Genomic DNA, 20,280 nt, shown 5'->3' on the forward strand with positions numbered 1-20,280 from the left:
TCTCTTTAATCTGGTTTCTCACTAACCTCCCTGAAGTGGAAATTTTACAACAAAACCCAAGTGTTCAAAAGCAGGAGCTGATGAGAAGGCTTCCCTTTTATTTTTGCCTTGATTCTGCCTTTAAATTCAATGTTCCTCAGCTGAAATGAAAGAGTAATCAACTCACAAGCAGATGGCAACAAACCCACCACGCTAACCCATGAAGAAAAACCATCAAGGTGCATTTTTGACCCTCTGCCACATAGTCAGATGTTGTTCTGTTGAAGGAGGCTAATTGACTTGCCTGTTTCAGCTAATAGCAGCTTAGGCTTCTCTCCATCCCCACTGTTAATCTGAAGTCTTAAGTGACAGAATAATGGAAGAAGAAAACAAATAATGCAACTGATTAAAAACAGGAGCAGCCTAAGAGCAAGAGGCAAAAGCGTTTGGAAAACACGAGGCAGTCGTGTTCCTGCTACGGTTCTTGTCTGTGGTGTCCCCACGGGCATGAGCACCACCACGGGCCATTGCTCCCTGTGGTGGGGCAGCCTGTGTCCCCAGGATGGGGTCCTGGGGGCACTCCAGGAGGGCTCCCAGCCTGAGGGTCTGGAGCCCTGCAGCTTGTGGGAGGAGAGTGTCTAGAGTTGCTGAGAGCTGCTCATTTTCAGGAGAGATGCAGGACAGCAGTGACAATTCCTGGTGCACGAGCAGGTCCAGACCCAAGGACACCTGGTGTAGAGCAAGGAGTGGGACTTGGCCCTGTGTGGGGTGAACAGAGGTTGCCCAAGGTTGCTGTGTGCCCCTGGGGGGTCCTGTGCCTTCCCTGGAGGCAGACATCCCCCCATCTTCTGGGGATGCTGTGTCCTGACCACAAAAACACATACAGCCACACGACAAAGGCACTGCCTGCAGAGGAGCCCATTTGTAGTCCCCCACTGCTTGGGCTGCCCTCAAATCTTCGTCTTCTTTTTGTGCTGGCTTTGTAATTTTTCAAGGGTAGTTGTCCTTGAGAGGAAAGGCACTGCAGGTTTGCTCTGCTTGAATCAGTCTCTGTGTTGTCGAAACTTAAAAGCCATAAAATTCACACTGATGGATTTTCATGTGTGTGAGTCTGGGAAGGCCACAGAGAATGTTTCTGATGGATTGTCATGCCCATATTTTTCTGACACCAATTATTTGAGGGCAGGAGTTAGGGGAACATTGCTGTTACACCTTTGACATTCTGCTCCCATAAATTTGGGTCTCAGGAAAATGAAGCACTGAAGCCTCTCTGCCATAGCCCATATGATGGTGTGTGGATAGGTCTAAAATAGACTGTGCAGTCAGCAGGATGAAAACTAACTCTTTCTGGTTGCTTGTGGCAGGTTGGAGTGGAAGGCTTGAGAGAGCTGACGTGTGGGAGGTGCTCAGGACAAGCTGGGGGACCGAGAGCTCCTGGGGGATCCTGCAGTTCATGTGGGAGGAGAGGGGTGCACTGTCTCCTGCCCAGGGCATCCTGCGGCTGTACCGTGTCTGTTGCTGAGGAGGGAGTTGCTGATATGGGTGAAATACACCTCATGTGAAACACACTGTTCAAATGCCTCTTTTTAATGAGCACAATTACTTGTTCTGTGTGAGCAGTCACGGTAAGACTGCTACAAGTTGGCACCCAGCAATGTACATACAGGGCATGAAGGATGTCTGTGGAGAGTTCCATGGGCTGTGCTGGGTGTCCGGAGAACACACAGACAGATTGACCATGTTCATGCTAATGAGTCAATTACTCTCCATGCGTGAATGTTTCTCCCTTTAAATGTTCAGAAATCACTCACAAACATGACAGGAATGAAATCAGTTTTGTTTATTCAATTGGATTAAAGTAGCTGGATTCCCATGTGGACAGAGGCAATTGGATTTAATGTTACTTTGCATATTGTTCCAGTCTCATCTTGGGGAGGGGTGGTTGTCTGTTTGAGGAAGTAAGTTTTTTTAAAGGACCATAAAATCTTAATGATCACATCATCACATTTCAATGTAGACTTTTATGCCTAATGTCATACTGACCTCATTGCTGATGTTGTTATATGTAATTCAGGAAAAGGGCTTGGGAAAGGCACATGCATGTGTTTGTGTGTGCTGGAGCCTGGGTGCTGCTGCTTGATTCATGGCTGGGTCGGGGCTATTGAATTTCCTTCCCTCAGGCATTTTATAATCTGTTTAACATAACACAGTCATTTGTCTTGTTTGCTGACTGCTTAACAGATGGATATGTGGTTTTCGTAATTACTATATGAACGTTAATAAGACGTGATATCTTTTATTAATTAACACTTTTCCAGGTTTGTTTTTCCAAATGACATGAGGTAGATTATATGTAAATATTAGTGACATACAAATATCAGGTTTACAGCACTGGCGTTCTGAGAAGTTGTGCAAACTTTTGAGGCTCCCCATGGTGTCTCTTGTTTTTATTTTTCCCCTCCCCTGAGCTTTACTTCATGATGATTCTCTGGTAGCACAATTGGGTTAATGTTTTGATAAAGGTTGGTCTCTCATCTGTGTAAGGTTGATGCCCTAAGCCATCCTGTATATTTATCCTGCCAGTGTAGTGTTCTTCCAGCTTATATCTATACTTGTGTGATACATCCCATCTTTTCTCATGGAGATTTCCAGAAGTGGGAGGCAGTGTAAACAAGTATGAAGACTGGATACCACACAGGAGAGAGAACTTCTCTCACTGCAGCTATGGCCATTCCTGGGATCTCTCCCTGTCTGGTGTCTGAAGAGGAGCCTGGAGAAAGGAGCTCAATTCTCCTGGGAAGCAGCAGGAGACTGGCAGCTCTGGGCAGGGCTCTGCAAGATCTATTTGCACAGGTGAGACCTTGGTCACACCTGGACCTTGCACTGAGACTCCAAAAGGAGGTATATTTTTGTTTTGTGACGGAGCAGCCCCATCTGCTACCTAGGAGGGGGCCAGCGGGTCCCAGGGCCCATCTAGGGATGGGGACCCAGTTAATCCCAGAGCTGCCTTTCCCAAGCTGCTGTTTTTGCTGAAGGCACCTGGAGGTCCCATGGAGGAGGAGGCACAGCCCTGGGAGTGATGGGTAAAGCTGGAATGCTGAATTTCAGGTGTTCACATTGAACGAATGACTGACCCGGGGCGAGGTGGAGGGCAGGGCTGGGCAGGGCAGAGCCAGGGCCACAGGCACTCCCATGTCGGCCGCTCCCTGTTCACGGCTCTGAGTCAAGGAGGAGTACTACTGACTGGACCTAGGACTATGTGCACATAAGAAATGTTGAACAGGATCAGCATAACACTCTCTGATGCTCCATTAATGCTTGGATGCTTTGCACACGAACTGTGTGCTGAAAGGTTCGCTCCTTGGGAGCTCTTTTGTAGGACGATCTTGTATAACGTGTTGTATCATCTCATAATGGAGAGTGCAGCCGTGAGGAGGGCGCGGTGCACCCCTACCCTGCCGGCTCCCAGCCCAGGCTGCAGCTGCCCAGTGCTCCCACACTGCTCCCTGGGCTCACCCAGGTCTGGTGGGAGGCTCACGGGCCCCCTTGGTGCCGCAGCTGTTGTCACTTGTGGCAGCGCCACCGTGCTCATGAGACCTGTGGCTGTAGGTACCAGAGCAGCGGGTGAATCAGAGCATGGTGTGATGACTTCTTGTGATTTTCCCCATGCCAGAATGGTTTCATGCTTAGAACATGTTCTGGGTTAACTGAGGCGTGCGTGAGCCGGGCTGGCTCTCCAGCTCTTCTCTGGGTTCCAGACGTGATTTGTCGTGGGATGTTGCCAACAGACGGGGCCCCTCTGCCAGGGCAGCACGGGGGAAACCTGGTTATTTGGGCAGGCCCTTCACCTGAGTTTGCTGTTGCTTTGTGAAGTACCACTAAAATTTGACAAGTTCCTGTGAATGTGGAAACAGCTGGCGAGTCAATCACTCCTGATGGGCTCTCCATTCCCCGGCTCTCAGCATCACAGCCAGCAGCGGCTCTGTTTTGCCATATCCCGTTTTGTACTTCCCACCAGCCTGGTTTTGGGTCCCCATCTGTCCTTCTGATGGTTGTGGAACTTCAGCTAATCCCTGTGCAGGTTGGGAGTGCTGCTCTGCCAGTCACCCAGTTTCCTTTTCTTTGGGGAATTAATCCTGTCTGACTGATTAGCCCTTGTGCTTTCCATTTTGCAAGGGTGGCCAGGCTGCATCTGTGTGTGCTTCACTCTGCTGCTGCTGGGTGACATCTGAGGACGAGAACGATGATTTTTATAAAATAATAATCCCAGTTCCAGGTTCACAGTGCTGTGAAATTTACTGTGCTTGTGTTGCAAGATGTGGGCAGCCCTAGTTTTAATTTATATTATGATTTCATTACTTTTTGATGTGGGACACATTCAAATTAACTGAAGGCCATGGAGTAATTGCAGTTTAGGAAACACAATTCACAATGATCTGGATGTGTTGGTGTTTCATGGATATACATCCTTTCAAATAAAATCCATCTTTGGGGCCACACAAAATTTTGCATATTAATTGCTAATTTAACAGAAATAAATGCAAAATAGTTATTTGCACAAATAATATCCCATCTGAGCGCCCAGTGAGCAGCCTGTGAGCCCTTTAGGGCAAGGACCTGGTGTGTGTGTGATGTGGTGGCTGTACCTGGGCAGTGTGCTCTGTGTCCAGTGCTCCCCAGGAGACCTGCACTGGTGCCCTGTGATGGTCTTTCACTCCCAGATACCCAACCAATGCCTGTCAGGTTTGGCCTTCCACTGTCACCTGTGGTGGTGTTTGTTACTCCAGGTAAAACCCAAACCCAGAGGAGCAGGCAGAACACCAACATGGACTGGCCTTACTTGCAGCACTGCTCAGAGTAGCTGTTTTCAAGCAAAAACTTACTCCTCTGGTTCAGATGCTCCGATGCTGTAGCATGTGGCCTTAATCTTCAGAAGTGGCAAATCCTATTTACAGTGTAAGTATTTAAGCTAATTATATCTCTGATGTGAGGAACATGTGACAAACAGTTTACACTGTATCCTTTAAAAGACATTGATGTCTCAGACCCTCATGAAATATTCTGTGCCTCGTTTCATTTTTGGGGTATCACTTGTGTTCTGTAGTGTATTTAGCAATAATATAATTCAGTAATAATATAGAAGACATGAGTATGTTATGGCTGGATCATCTGTAGAGTAGAGTAAGAAATAATTCATAGCAAGTTTTTCCTGGAAGCGCCATGGTTGTGTTGCAGTTGCACAGTTAGGTGGCTGTTGCATGATAGGAGAGATCTAGAGAATAAGATGATGTTTGGGCTTCAGAAAAGCCTGGCATTAAAATGCTTAGTAGGGAAAGAGTGAATCTGAAGAAAGGGCTACTAAAATGCTGCAGAAGCTGGTTGGTCTAATTGGAGGCAGGAGAGAAAGCCCTTGGGGAGCAGCTGTTCCCTGAGCGGGGCTGGGTGTGTGGCAGTGCTCGTTACTGGTGTGTTGTTAATCATGTACAGCTTGTACCAGCACCCGTAACAGTGCAGCAAGGGTCAAGGCCAAGTAGATCAATTTATCATACAACCTTTGGGAGGCAGAAGTCTTTGCCTACTTTGCATTCAATGAACTGATTCTTCCCTTTTTTGCCCCGAGGTCCTGACCCTTGTTCTCTGTCTTTCGTGAAGGAGAAGGCTTCAGCCTGCCCTCTGCATGCAACCTGGCTCCCCAATTTTTTGATCTTGGTTTAATCTGGTAAATTATTGGTCTTCCTCAAGTCATGCTAATTAAGGTTCCTGTGATTGGGTCTTCACCCTGGATGTGGGTTATGGCTTCCTTAGCTTGCTTATGTGATTTACAGGAGAAAACATGAGAAGCAAACTGACTTAGTGCAGCAAAGTCAGCTCTTTTGCTGTGCTGCAGGAGAACAAGGGCAGGGCTCCAGAGCGCAGTAGGGAGTGTGCAGGGGCTCAGTGAGGATGGTAACGTGTGGTGGGGGTTGCAGATATTCCCATGCAGGAGCCCAGTGCTCTGTCTGTGGGGGAAGAAGTCTCTCCTCCCACACAAGGCATTCACCAGGAAAGTGTTCATCTAGAGTGGGTTCACCCACCCTGCATGGCTGGATGGGAATGGTCTTTGTTGGCTGGCACAAGCTGGTGCCCTTCCTGAGCCTTCCCCAGGCTCCCTGGGCTGGAAGTGAGGAGCATTGGTCTCTCTGAGTTCTCAGCTCTGCTGCTGGGGTAATATTTATCCACCAGATACGAAGCACTTGAGTGTCTGTGGTCCTCTGGAGAGTAGAGTCCCTGACCTGCTGTCTGTGTCTCTGGCCATCCCAGGAACACTGCAGCTGTGGTGTCAGACGTGTTCAGCACTGGGGATGGTGAGAAGCTCTGGGTCCCTGCAGTGTGTGCAGCATGGGGGGCTCTGTCCTGACGCAGCCCTTTCCCTTTTGGGTTGTCCCTTGAATATGGGCCAGCCAGCCACCAGCCTGCTGGCTGACACTGATTACATGTGGGAGAGTAGGAGTGTAATTACGCATTTTTGCTGCATAATTAGCTTCTCAGATTTGTGAAGCCAAAGTGCTGTGTCTACTGGAATCTGCGAGCTGAAGGACTCGGAACACATTGGGAACTGGACACGATGAGAGAAATTGTACAAGGGCTTTAAGTGCTCTTCCTCTCAGAATACTAATTGTGTGCCATGACCTTCACCCAGATCATAGACCAGGTGCTGGCTCTGGTGCGAGATGCTGAGAAGTGTCACACCAGTCCTGGCTTCCCTTCCCACACAGAGATGGGCTTTCAGTTAAAGCATCTCAGACCTGGTTAGTGCAGATGGAGCTGCCCACCACCTGTGTTGGTCCATAGTTTGATAAGTCTACAAATCTGAGATGCTGCAGGGTGGCAGCATGTACCACTTTCAAAGAGCGGTTCCCTGTCCTACCCTGGAGCAGGGGGACGTTCCAGCCACGGGAAGAGGCAGAGCCAGGGCAGCAGTGTCTGCCCATGGCCCAAGGTCACTGTGGCAGGCAGAGCACAGGACACCAGGGCTTTCACTGCCAGCCCTGTCCCCTACACCCTGGGCACAGGCTGTCAGCCGTGTTTCTCCATGCAGGCTGACCTCTGGCACTGTCCAACAAGCTGGCACCCTGCTGATGGCGCTGTGCTAATGACCAGTTAACTAACAGAAACAATTATTACAGGTTTAAAAGAAATTTTGTTGCCTATATATAATGGTTAAAAGATGAGGGTAGTGTTCTAACCCAGAGCAGTAATTAGGAAAATAGATTTAGTGCTCATGGATGGAAGGGTAAAATAAATGAGGTGAAGGAAGTTCTGCGCCGAGCATAAAATCGGAGGTTTGATTCAATTATTCTTCACACACAGTTTAGATCTCACAGAAACCTGAGCATGGAGCTCTTAAACCTCTAATTGAAGCAAAAATCGTTGGAGTGGAAAGTGTCCTGGCTCTTCAGGAGATGTCAAAGTACAGAACATGATGGACACCTGGGGGTTTGGAAAACAGTGACAGCTACAAGCTGACCTTTGGCGAATTTAATCTGCAAATGGATTCCTGCTTAGGACAGCTAATGCTTTTAGTTATTGTAAAGGCTCGTTCCTGGATTTTAAAAAGCTGAGAATAAATGGATTTCATGATGCAGCTCCTATGCACATTGCATAACAAACAGGTGGCTTGTGGATGTGTTTAAATGATACGGTGTGTTGAAAAACTTTGCAGGACTTATGAATACATAATTAAAATTCATGCACAATGGGGAGAATAATTTTTCTAGTTAATAAAGGAGAAAGACTTGGCACTTGTTAAAACGGAAATACACTGAAAACAGAATCTGCTGAAAAGGAAGGGAAGGGGCTCACTGGTTCTGTTTATGATATTCAAGGGTGTTGCAGGGGCTTGTTACTCACCTGGGCATTGCCTTTGGCCTGGGGTTTACATTTGAGATCTGACGGGAGGAGGTGATATGGTAACAACTGCTTACTCAAAATTCATCTTTATTTTTCTTTTCTGGAGTTGCTCCTGTCCCTTACAGGACACCTGTGGGCAAACACACCTCGTAGGCAGAGGAATCCCATTTCCTGGGGGTAGTGTTGTGGTGTGGTTTGAATCTTCCTTTTCCTTCTCTCTTTCCCTGTGGGAGGTCCATGCCTTTCCTCTCCCTTGGGAGACAGGAGACCACAGACAGAGGTGTCAGCTGACTTGCCCAAAGCCAGCAGTAGTTCTGAGTCCTGTGGTGTCATGTTCAGGTCTGGTCCCCTGTGCTGTTGCATGTACGAGGAGCTGTCAGCAGCACAGAAGTTATTTGTCAAGCACAGTGTTAATGCTGTGGCTCTCTTTGGCCTGCAGGAGAGCTTTGGTCAACACATCTCTGTGCTGTGCTGTGAAACCACGGCCAGGTCCTGTGCCTTGTCACAGGGAGCGAATTCAGAGTAACCTGTGGCTCTCACCCACTGTTGCCGAAAGCAACCTCAGCCTCAAACACAATGTGTTTGGTTGACTTACACATGTCTGGTGATTATAGCAAGTAACTCACATTCCAACATAATTCAGTAAAGGCTTGGGCACGGAGACTTCAGGCTCATGCCTGTCTGATGAATGCTTCTGGCTTGTCACATCAGTAATCCCTGTATTAATGAGTGGCCTGTGATGTGCTGTGGTTGACTGACAAATCCTGAAGTTGCATATGCATATGAGCAATTGCCAGAGTTCTCCAAGGTGCAATTTTGCAATGCCTTATATCAACCTCTGTGTGACAGCGTGTCAGAAAATGTCCCGGGGAGGCAGGCAGCTGTGGGCCTGGGAATTCACCTTTCCCTCATAAGGACATGACATTGGTAGAATGAGCTTTCCCTCTCTCTTGCTTCTCATCTGAGAGGATCCACACACTCCTCCAAAAGGCGTGTGGCGGTGCTATGGTGTGGGGGCTGTGGTGGGGGGTGTGTGTGGTGGTGCAGCAGTGTAGGGTGATGCCCACAACACCTGCATTACTGGATGTGCTGGAGTCCTTGAGCCTTCTCACTCAGAGATACTCTCTCCTGCACATCCCCTGAAATAAGCAGCCCCAAGGAGTCAGCGCAATCTCAGCAGAATAGTAACACAGGCTGCAAAATTTTGCACCTTCCCAATGAGATTTTAGTTGTGGAACTGCAGTTGTAAGAGGAAATTGAGCTGCAGTGCACCACTGTATTTACAATGTTATCCACCGTCTTTGTCCATTCCCTCTGCATCCTCCAGTTCCATGAACAGTAATGCTCCCCACTGATGTGGCCCTGGGCTGTCAAGCAGCTCCTGTGCCATGGCACTCTGAGCTCTGCAGTTCCTGCAGCTGACCCCAGCCTCATGGTGTGAGGGCTTGAGAGGTGCTGGCCAGGTGGGCACACAGTGCAGAGGTGCCACAGGGCCTGTGCCCATGTGCACAGCCAGTGCCCAGTACTGATGATGTTCCTGGCCAGAGTGAACCCAGGCAGTGCTGAGGTGGGTCTTGGCAGCAGTGTGGGGCAGGGGTGTGCTGGGGGGTGGAGGCCTGGGTCAGACCCCAGGCTGTGTCCATGCATGTTTCCCTTCAGCAGCTGTCTGGGGAGTGGAGAGTGGGGGGCAGAGGGAACACTGTGGGTTGGTTTGGGTGCTGGTGTGAGAGTGTGGTGTTGTGCCTGTTCCCCCACAGCTGCCCCGTGTGCACATCGCTGCCTGGCTGGGGACATCTGAGGTTGGGTTTTACCTCCAACTTCAAGTGCAGGAGTTGAGGGAACTTGCTCCTTGTGAGTTTCCTCCCTGTCTGCCAGTGGCTCAGCCAGTGCCAAGGCTTCTTCCTGGACTATGCCAAGACACAAAACCCTCCCAAGGAGCAATTGTTTCCCTTTGGCGTGCACCAGATGATATGTCCAGAATACAGCCCTGGTATGCCTTGACCAGGAGAGCCCTCCCTTCTCCCATGGCCCCTGTGCTTATCCTTTTCCCTGGATGCCACCAATCCCCCCACCCACACTGATCTTCACAGCCATAAGTCACTGAGCATCCCTGCCCCCTTCCACAGCCGAGACAGGGTGAGCCTGGGCCAGGTGCCCGTGGGCACACACCTTGGCACTGCTGGCATGGTCACCCCCGTGGCCCTTGCTGCATCCCCTGTCCTGGGTCACCCGGAGTTCACATGCTGTGGTCCTGCCAAAAAACGATCTGGTGTCATCTGGCGGCTGGAATCTTGTGTTTGGGGCAGGCGGGTCAGGGAGCAGCGGTCCTTCTGACTGAGAGCTGGAGGAGCTTCTCCCAGGGGCAGTGGCGCCCCGGGCAGTAAGGAGCATCCCCGGGCAGAAGGGAGCGTCCGAGGACAGGAGTATCCCCCGGGCAGGAGTGTCCCCGGTGCAAGTGCGTCCCCGGACAGGAGGGAGCGTCCCGCCACAAGAGCATCCCGTGGCAGGAGCATCCCCGGGCAGGAGCGTCCCCCGGGTCCGGGGCTGAGCCGCGCCGCGCTCCGCCCGCCCGCGCGGTGCCGGTCGGTGCCGTATGGGAGGAGCCACCGGGCACCGCCGCCCCTGCGCCCCCCCCGCCGCATTTGGCGGCCGCCGCCGCGGAGCAGGGCGCGGGGGGGGATGATGGATCCGCGGCTGCGGCTGCTGACGCCCCGCGCCCGCCTGCCCGCCGTCAATGGAGGAGGACGCTGAGACCCGCAAGATCAGCAGCAGTTTCCTGCGAGACCACAGCTATGCCACGGAAGGTGAGCCCGGCCCGCAGCCCCCGGCCCCGACCCGCCTGCAGCAGGTGAGGCCGCCCCGCAGCGGCCCCGGCCCCCGCCCGCATCGCCCCGCATCGCCCCGCTCCCTCCCCCGCGGCTCCCCGCGGCTCCCCGCGCCCCGGCTGTCCCGGGACCGGCACCGCTGCCCCCGGCCGGGCCGGGAGCCCCGCGGCGGCGGCCCCGGAGGGTCGGTGCGGGCGCGGCGGAGCCGCTCCGGTGACTCAGCAGCGCCGGATGCCGCCGGGTGGGCTCCCCTGGGCCGGGCCGGTCCCTCGGCGGGCGCGGGGCCGGCTGAGCCGGGGCTCCGAGAGCCGTCCGCAGCAGCGCTCGGGGCGCAGCCGCCCCCGTCTCCCGCCCCGGGGCGGCCGCAGCCCCGCGCTCCCGCCCGGCCGCCGAGCCCCCAGCCCAGCCGGGCCCCTCCGGGAGCCCCCGCGCCCTCGTCGGGCTCCTCCGGCTCCGGGAACGAGGGGAATCCCGGCCCCTCCGCAACCCCTTCCCGCTGGAGCGGAGTCTGCGGGGCCGGAGGGATGCGGGGCTCGCTGGAAGCCGGAGGGATGCGGGCGGCGGCCGCGGTTCGAGATCGGTTTTCTCAGTCTCTGAGGGCGTTCGCGGTGCCGCAGGTGGCTGGAGCCGCGCTGTGAGGTGCAGGAATACGGCAAACGCTAGTGGCAGGTCTCGTCACCGAATGGAACAGTTGTCTCGGGGCTGTTTTCCCTACAAGCCGCTGCAGGAAGGAATGCGAATCCTGACTGGTGCGTTGCAGAGGCGAGTAGATGCCAAGGCTGTTGGACATGGATAATGTCACAGCCCCAGTGAGGCTCATGGTGCATTTGAAAGTGGTTTCCCATAATGGCTCGGGAGTGGAAGAGACGGTGTGGCCATGTTCGGTTCAGGCATCGGAACGTGAGCTCACCCGGCACATGACGCCGCAGCCGCCACAAAGGCAGCTCCACCAGCGAGGGGTGAAGGAGGGATGGGGAGGGAGCTGCAGCCGCCTCTGCTGTCCTCCCTGGCAGCCGAAGAGCTGTCGACTTCAGCTCTGTCACAACCTCCCTTTGCTCCCTCGCTTCGGGAGGAAAGTGACGCTGCTGTAAAGCAAAACCGAACCCCCCATCCCTCCCGGTAGCGCTGACCCCTTCAATGAGGCTTCAAAAACCAGACCCCATAGCAGGATCTGAACAGGCTTATTCATAGCTTAATTAGTAGCCAAAGAGCCTTTCCCTTACTGTGTCGTTCTTCATACGATCAGACTTTGGGAATTTTATGTCTCCAGCACATGGCTAAAGGAGGGTTTATCTAGTGGGAAGTCTTTGGCTTGGTTTAGTAATGGAAAGCTTTGGATACCTGGTGAGAAAATGATCGTTCGTGTTGCTTATTTGTAGCTGGAACGTGAGTGCTCGGCGTGACAGCCCCCCGAGGCAGGGGAGGTGATGCCCGGGGGCATCCGTGGCTCTGCTCCTCCCCTTGGGTGTCTCACACCGCGGGGCCAGGGGGTGGGTGGACCCACCGTGGGACTGTGATGGACCTGTGGAGGCCACGCCACACTGGCAGGACGTTTCTGCTGGGAGGGATGGTGTGAGCCCGTGCTTCCAGGAGGGTGGTGTGGCCAGGATGAGGCTGAGCTCGCAGTCGTCTGGCTCACATCACCATGTGCTGTGCGCCGTGGAAGGACGGGTTTGCCGTTTGCTGCATTCTAAAAGGCAGCTGCAACAGCCAGTAAATAAAAAAACAGGCTGTAGCTGCCTGGTTGTGACCTGCTGAGAACTTGGGTTTCCTGGTTGAGAGGGATGGAGGGTTGAGATGAGCCCGCAGTGATTCTGTGACACCAGGAGGTCTGGGGATTTTTCAACCCGAGGTTTCAGTGGTATGACCCAGTCTGTCTGGTAATCTGTGGCTGTATGCTGGCATTTTCAGAAGAGCCTTGTGCATCTACTAGTGAGCTATAGCAATCCCCCTCCGTAGAAACGAAACAGCCAGAGGCGTTTGTGCAGTTGGTGACCGACTCGGCTGGGGTGGTCCCTGCTGTGGTGGCGGGGTGAGGGGAAGTACGGGAGGGGCTTAATGGCTGTGTATCAGCTATGAATTTCTCTTCACCTCATGCTGTGTAGGACCCCTGAGTCTCCATGCAGTGGTTCTGCTAGAGGGAGGCTGAGTGCACTTTGAAATGGTAGACCTTGCTAGTGGGTAAAAAATTTAGGTAATTCAGTTTTATTTTTTTGTACATGTGAAAGCAGCATATTCTTAAAACGCTGTGGCTGGTAATCTGTCTTCTGGTTAAAAAAAGAAAAAGATCCTTCCAAACGCTGTGCAGCAGGTGCAGACTTGCTTTGGAAATGAAGGTGTCTCTGGTGTGTCAGCTGAGAGAACAAGCCAGGTTATGTAATTTGGTTTAGTGAAGTGGTGTTGTCACTTAAATAGGTCTTGTATTTTCATGCAAATGTGGGGTGAGGATGGTATTTCACAAGTGCACACTTGAATCAAGCCTTGTTCTTGTGCGGCTCCAAGTACTGCCGAGAAGGAGCTCGGCCCTTGTGCTAATTCGACTCGGGTCGCCAGGGAGCGTGGAGGTGCTGAGGTGCAGAGCACAACCCCGGCCATGTCATGGGGTTCGCCGGGTGCAGTGAGTGGGGTGAGTGGGTTCCAGGGCGATGCCGGCTCGGATCTCAGAGCACTGCCCCAGAATGGCAGATCTCATGTGAAAAATGTCCAGAAAATATGCTTGGTTTGTTCTGCTGCATAAATCTGTCTTCATTGGCAATTCTGCTGAGCGCCCAGACAAAAGTAGGACAAATTGAGACACTTGAATACAAACAACCATTGGAGTAGCTTCCACTTTTAGACATGCTTGCCGGAGATGTAGAAGGGCCCTTTGCACCTCCCCCTTTCCCCCCAGCCCCGAGTTGGCCCATTTCAGCGGCTGGATCCGAAATGCCTGTCTCCTGAAGGCTTCAGGCTGTGGGTGTCACCTTTTTTGTGCAGCAGTTCTATCCACCTGGCCATCTCTGAGTCCACAGTTGGACAAATACCTCCAAATGAGGGAGGAATGGGAGGAATGGCATGAACACCCCTTTCCATGAGCCCTGCCCTGATGGAGCAGCCATGGGACCAGCTTGTGTGCTCAGCGGATTTAGGTGGGACAGGAGCTCAGTCATGGCTCAGCCCAGTAGGACAACGCCTCATGTTGGTGTTCCATGTCTGTGCACACCTGCCCTGTTGCAGGTGTCCTCTGATGGAGGAGGGATGGTGAGCACCAGGCTGGCCCGAGGGCTGGGGATCCCTCCCTGGGGTGGGGAGCTCTGGTGGCAGGGCTGGGTGGGCCAAGGTCATGCTGGCACTGCCTGTCCTGTCCCCCACCTGTGAGTGTGGCCGGGACCACAGCCCTGCATGTCTCCCTTTGGGCACCTTGCTGTTTGGACAGGATTCCCCTGTCCAGCTCTGTCCCTGCCCTGATGCTGTCAGATGTCCTGGTCTCCATGCAAAAAGCCCTCAGGCCTTGACCCCACAATGGCCATGGTGGAGTCACCCTTTCATATGGAAACAGGGAGACATATCCCTTCTTGCTGGCATGATGCAACAGACAGGAACTGTTCCAGGACATGATGGGTGCCCTGCACCCCCCACGCTGGGGACCTGCTCTGGGAAGGCACTGACAGGAGTCTTTGGGTGGGGTGTGCATTTGGGGGACTGCATTTTGGGGTGTGTGCTTTGGCTTTTGACACGGTGTCAATGCCTCAGACCCATCAGTGGCTGTGGATGACAGAGGTGTGGCACAGCCCTGGCCCCCACAATTCCCAGCATGACACTGGGAGGAGGAACAGCAGCCTCACCTGGGCTGTGTGGGAAGGTGGCCATGGCCAGGTGGTTGTGCTGTTGGAGGAGGACCCTTGGGAGTACCTATGGCCATGGTGTGGGGCTGCTCTGCAGCCAGCTGGGTCCCTGGCTCCTCCAGAGGGACATTCCTGATTTCTGATGGCTCTGCCAAGGGACCTTCTCCCCTGCAGGCATGGGGCTGACCCTTCTGGGGCTGTGTGGCCTCAGGGATATGCCATGCCCACTGGGCGGGATGGTCATGACACGCTGCAGCCACTCCTGGCCGCCCATGGCTGCTCCCTGCACCTTTCCCCAGGCACTGGCTGATGTGCTGGCAAATCTTTAATCTCCTGGGGGAGTGTTTCCCAAAATGAATAGGTTTTGCAGTTGAGAAATCTACCACTAAGCCTTCATTTCCTTTTCCTGGTTTAATCTTGTTATTCCCTCTGTAACCCCCTTGCCTCTCTGTCATTCCTGTCTGTATCCCTGCCCTGCCATCCTGCTGCAGGAAAGGGCCCTGATGCCAGGGCAGTTTGTCTCAAGCTCTCTGTGGTACAGAGGTGGCTCTTTTAAAAATCTGTCTGTAGTCCCCAGGAAAGCACCAAGTGAGGTGTTTCCCAGTGCTGGGTTAGGGCAAGAGCTGTTGGGTATTTCTGTTGTCGCAAATGATGTGAGTTGCTGTTTGGAGATCATCTGGATTGAGATTTAATTAATCCAGGAACCTCCATGAAGTTGTTTTATCAGATAAGTACTTTGATTACGAAACACAATCCTATCCTTTCTGCTTTTTATTTATACACATACTGTATTTAGAACTCCCTTGCTTTCCCTGAGCCTGTGCTCCCACTGGGTGGGAAGGACCCATGGACATGTCTCCTTCTGCCTAATCCAGGATCACTGCAGGAGCAAAGCGTAACTCAGCTGTTTGCAGTGCACTGCGTCAAAGCCGATTTGGGGATACTTTAATCCAGAGATTAATGAGAGAATAGATGTGCCTGGGGACTCTGTAATCTAGGGATTACTGAGAGGACTGGGAGCAGGTAATGATGTGACTGACCCACCGCTGTGGGTCTGTGATGGGCTGTGATGAGGATGCCTGGTCACTGGTGATGGCATCTGGGGGACTTGCATCTGTCTCCTCCTCATAATCTCTGTTTGAGGACCAACTGAGAGCTGCTCCCTCTCCAATGCTGGGGAAAGCTGGTTCACTCCCAGCAGGCACCAACAGCAACATGGAGTGGTGTGGCCTTACAATGCAGTATTGCCCCAGTCCCTGTTGCTGTGGGGTCCTCCTACTCTGGGGACCAGCTGCAGCAGATCAGAACACAGCACTGGTCTTTCCCTCGAGCCCAAGACCTTGGGGCGTGCTGTGGGTGCTCGCATGGCAGTCCTTGGGGTGCCAGCCAGGACAGCCCCATCCTCAGGTTTCCAAATGGAATTGTGGGACTTAGTGAAGTGGTCGAGGTTTACTAAATGCAGAGAGACCACCTTGGCTAAGGATCCTCCTGAGCTGAACGTTGCAGAGGGTGAGAGAATATTAGTGGAAACGTTGCATGACTGCCCTGTTTGTATGCATTGCCTGTTGCCCACTGGAGATGGGATGCTGGGCTGGATGTGCTCCTGATGTGACCCAGCCTGTCCTTGCTCCCGAGCAAGGTTTTTGTGGCTGCTTGTGTGAACAGGAGTCTGCAGGGCTCTGCCAAACCTGCTGATGCCTGCTCCCCAAAGAGCTGGCAAGATCTGGTGCCTGGAAGGTCAGCAGGTTGAAGGGCTGCATGCCATGGCAGACCAGGTAACCACCAGCTTCCCTAGCTCTGGGAGCTGGAGCAGAGGCAATACCCCTGCCAGCAGGTTTAGAATCATAGAATCATTAAGATTGGAAAAGACCTCCAAGATCATTAAGTCCAACCTTGCTCGGTGGTGATCAGCTGGGAGAATAAATGCTTGTGGAAGAAATCCTTTGAGAATATAAGCCCCAGCTGCCGGGTCTCTGGAAGTGCTGCTGGTGCGGGCTGGTGCCTCCTCCCGTAACAGCTGTGAGAGGTGTGTGTCGGTGTGTGTCGGTGTCGGCTGGCGCGGAGGTGAGGCCGCAGAGCCGGCACACGGAGCGGAGCCGAGGCGTGTTGACCTGGCAGGATGCTGATCAGGCAGGTTAAAAATAGCGGCTGCTTCCTCCCTGCTCCTCCCCATCTCGGCTGTGCGGCTGCGGCCGGGAGCTGGCAGCGCTCACGCCGATGTGCTGAGCAGGCACAAAGCCCCAGCTGCAGCCAGGGCTGGCTCGGGCACCACGGGGAGCCCCCGGGCAGTGCTGTGTGGGCACCCACCGAGGGTCTGGGCAGTGGGTACACGCCAGGGGTCCGGGCAGCCAGCATTGGTGGAGCTGCTACTCAGCCAGTCTGCCTGGAGCTGGTGGGTAAACACCAAAAGACCTCCGGACTTCTCGTCCCAGCATCCCTGTGTAGATCTGCCGTGACTCCTGGACACTCAGCATCCCTGAGCAGTGACACCTGAGCTCCTCACAGCCCTCCCAAAGTCCTCATGAGTTGGGGAGCTGGAGACTGTCCTGCCCTGGAAAGGGAGGTTGGGACAGAGTGAACCCGGGACTGGCCTGGGCCCGTCCCCAGCGTTCCGCTAAAGGGTGAGATGCCACAGTGGCCACCTGCCCCAGCTCCTGGCCACTGGAACCCGGATGTGTGGACACTGGTGCGTTGTTTGTACATTGTCAGGAACACTGTGTCCAGCTCACCACTGTGCCATCCTCCCCAGTAAAGGCATAATTGAGCCGTTGGAGTCAATGTCTCCATTTAGGGCAGTTCCAGCAGTGGTTGTTGTTTTCTCCTGATGCATCATGAGCCTGATTTCTTGAGGGGAAAGGGCCGTCCTCCCTGGCCCAGGTCCTGGGATGGGACAGATTGGCTGCATGATTTATGTAGGGTTTCTGTTGTTTTGGGTTTCAGCCTTTAGCTGCTTAAGCCCTCTGTAGCCCTTACCACAGCTCCAGCTCACTGTTTGAGGCTCAGCTTACAGAGGGTGTTGTGGTACTCTGAGGTGCAATGTGTCCCTTGGGAAGGAGGAAAAATGCCAGGCAGGTCAGGAGGTCTGTGTTGCAGCCCCTCAGGGGGCTGCAGGAGCCCAGGCAGCGGGTCTGGGGTAAAGACGAGAGTCATTTTCAGGCAGCTGAGTATCCAGAAGGATCCTGCCTCCGTGGCAGTGCTGTTTGTCTGCATTGCACAGAACTGTTCTGCAGCCTTTTTGTTTCCTTTAAAGCCTGTTTCCTCGCTCGCTCGGGTGCCACGAGTCAGCTGTTCAGCCACGCGCGTGCACTGTCTCTCTGAACGCTGCACTGAGGCAGGTCCCGGGAATGGAAAGGTAACCAGAATAGAAACCAGAAACCAAAATAGCCGATTAATCTCCCGTTTCGATCTTCTCTGTCCCGCGTTTCAGCTGATTCCCTGGTGTGGTCGTAAAACACAACCATTATCTCAGCTTCCCCAGTATGCAAACAAATTGCTGTGATTTTCCTACCCTTGGATCAGTCCGTATCCATATTCTCTGAACAACAATAAAACGGTAATGGAGATAAAGACTGTTATCTCCCTCATGTCTATTTTGTCATTGGAATAACAACTTTAAATGTTAAGAGTGCTGAGATTTATAATGCCAAGCCTGCTCAGCAAAAATAAATCATGTTCCATAGCGCACATTACCCTTTATTGCTACTGTATTATCTGAAGCCAAGAGTGGGTGTTAACCCTGTGATAACATCCTCAAAGGGGATTTTAAGTAATTTTGTAGTTTAATTTAAAAATTCTGTTGGCTGCCTGGTTTGATATGCAACTCATTTTAGTGCAGGGGTATCAAAGTGGAACCTCTCCAAATGCTGATAACGAGCTCCCCGAGAAGTACATCAGCAGGAGGTGCCCTGGACCCCAAAACAGCCACTGTTTCAGCTGTGGCTTCAGTGAACCCAGCCCTGCAGGCGGGGCTCCCCAAATGTATTCCCTTCCAAGGTTTTGTAGACTTTGGAAGACCATTGGGTTTTCTAAGCTTCATCTTGGTGTTTTCATCCTTGATATCTAAGCCCTCAGTGACATACATGTTGACAGCAAGAGAGATGTGTCTCAATTGTGATTTGACATGTGACATGAGCTGGTGTGGCTCCACAGTCAGTGCCCTTGGGGTCCTGCCTTGCCCTCGCCCTGCCCTGGCACCCTGACCCCTGTCAGGGATGGAGTGATGCCGTGCCCCAACAGCACATGGTGATGGCCAGCTCCAGACTGGCGTTCTGTGCCCAGTGCCAGGTGCTCTGGGTGTCCCTTGGTCGGCCCCCACTGTGTTATGGTGGTGGTGCTGCCCCTGGATGCCTTGGCAGAGCTGGGGGCAGTCCTTGGGCCCCTGCCCATGTGCTGCTGTGTCAGCAGGCAGCCCTGAAATGAGCAGGGCAGCCTTGGAGCCGAGTTACCCGCATTTCCTTGCATTCTCTTTCTTAGCTCTCTGAGTAAAGGAAAAGTGATTGGACTCTGATGAACAGCAACTTCTCTGAGGAGTGCAGACATTGACCAAACACTGTGTGCCACGACCTGACAGCCTATTCCAGTGCCTGCCTTGGAGCAGCTGCAGCTGGTGCGTGGGGGTGAGGGATCGCTTCCCTTGAAGGCTGAGTCAGTTTTACCGAGCGAGAAGGGGAGGAGGTCAGGGCGGGCAGGGCAGCAGCCCGTGCACCTCGTGCTGCTCTCAGTGCACGCTGATGAGTCCGTCTCACCGCAGAGCTCAGACTGATGGTGCCAGATGCCGACCGGCGTTGGGGGGGGGCTGTAGCTTGTTTAACACCTGGCTCCTACCCATTAAACTCGCTCAGATGCACAATGCACAGCACCAAGTGTTTGTCCCTGGGTGTTTGAGGTGCAGCTCCTGCACAATCCTGCTGCCGGCAAGAGCGCCCATCTCACGTGTGGTGTTCCAGGGGCACAGGAGCCCTACGGAAGGTGCCTGGAGAGCCACAGGTGTGCGGGCGTGAGGCTGTTCAGCCAGCAGGAAAATGCTTGTGAGAAAATAAGCATGGCTTCTTGTGGGCCCCTGCTCTGTAGCTGCCTGAGGTGCTGTCCTGAACGTGGGGTGCATGGTGTTGCCCCTGGAGGCAGGTGAGGAACTCCGGTGACAGCTCAACCACCTACCTACACCTGCCTCCAGATAGGGCACTGCTGCTCCCAGTCTCACTGGAAGCCTCTGTAATGGTTGGGGGGACCATTGCACTTGCTGTTTTGGAGCAGGAGATGGGGTCTGCTGCTGGAGGTCAGATGTCAGCAGAGGTAGAGGTTGCTTTAACCTCAGCTGGCAAGCTGTCCATGGAAACACGTGTCTCTGTGGGATCAGGGGAATGAAAGAGAGAGAATTAGAGAGGCTGTTTTGGAGAGCCCTCCCTCACAATCCCTAAATAAACTTGGCCTTAGTTGCAGTAGGCTGACAGACCCTTAATTATAATAACAGCATGAACAGTGTTGCTTTGTAACTGGTTCCCCACTGAAAATTTCTGGCGAGCAGGAGCAGTGTGCCAGATGTCTGCTTGTGATTGCCTCTGCTTGGGAAGATCCGTTTGGGTAACGCTCTCAGCTGGAGGATACGAGTCATGCAGGGATCCAGGGGTGCTCGGGTTGTTTGCCTGATTTCTTGGCAGAAGCCAGAGTCCCATTGGAATCCTTGCAAGTGAATCTGCAGCAGTTTCCTTCCTCAGAGTTTCTCTGTTACAAGGCACTGGAGTGAATGGGGACCTGCACCTCCC

General features: G+C 53.2%; 1 protein-coding gene across 3 annotated transcripts in view; it reads left to right on the forward strand.

The window, feature by feature from the left end:
* PPP2R2B (protein phosphatase 2 regulatory subunit Bbeta) overlaps nucleotides 1-20,280 on the forward strand; it is a 66,900-nt gene that overhangs the window by 9,543 nt on the left and 37,077 nt on the right. Inside the window, exon 1 of one of the 3 annotated variants that reach the window (XM_064671643.1) lies at nucleotides 10,451-10,673. The exons of the other annotated variants lie outside the window; for them this stretch is intronic. Coding sequence (XP_064527713.1) covers nucleotides 10,604-10,673 — 70 coding nt within the window. The 5' untranslated portion in view covers nucleotides 10,451-10,603. Of the gene's footprint in view, nucleotides 1-10,450; nucleotides 10,674-20,280 lie in introns of those variants that run through there. 3 annotated transcript variants of the gene reach the window in all.

The sequence above is a fragment of the Pseudopipra pipra genome, chromosome 15, assembly GCF_036250125.1.
Source record: "Pseudopipra pipra isolate bDixPip1 chromosome 15, bDixPip1.hap1, whole genome shotgun sequence".
NCBI classification, from domain to species: domain Eukaryota; kingdom Metazoa; phylum Chordata; class Aves; order Passeriformes; family Pipridae; genus Pseudopipra; species Pseudopipra pipra.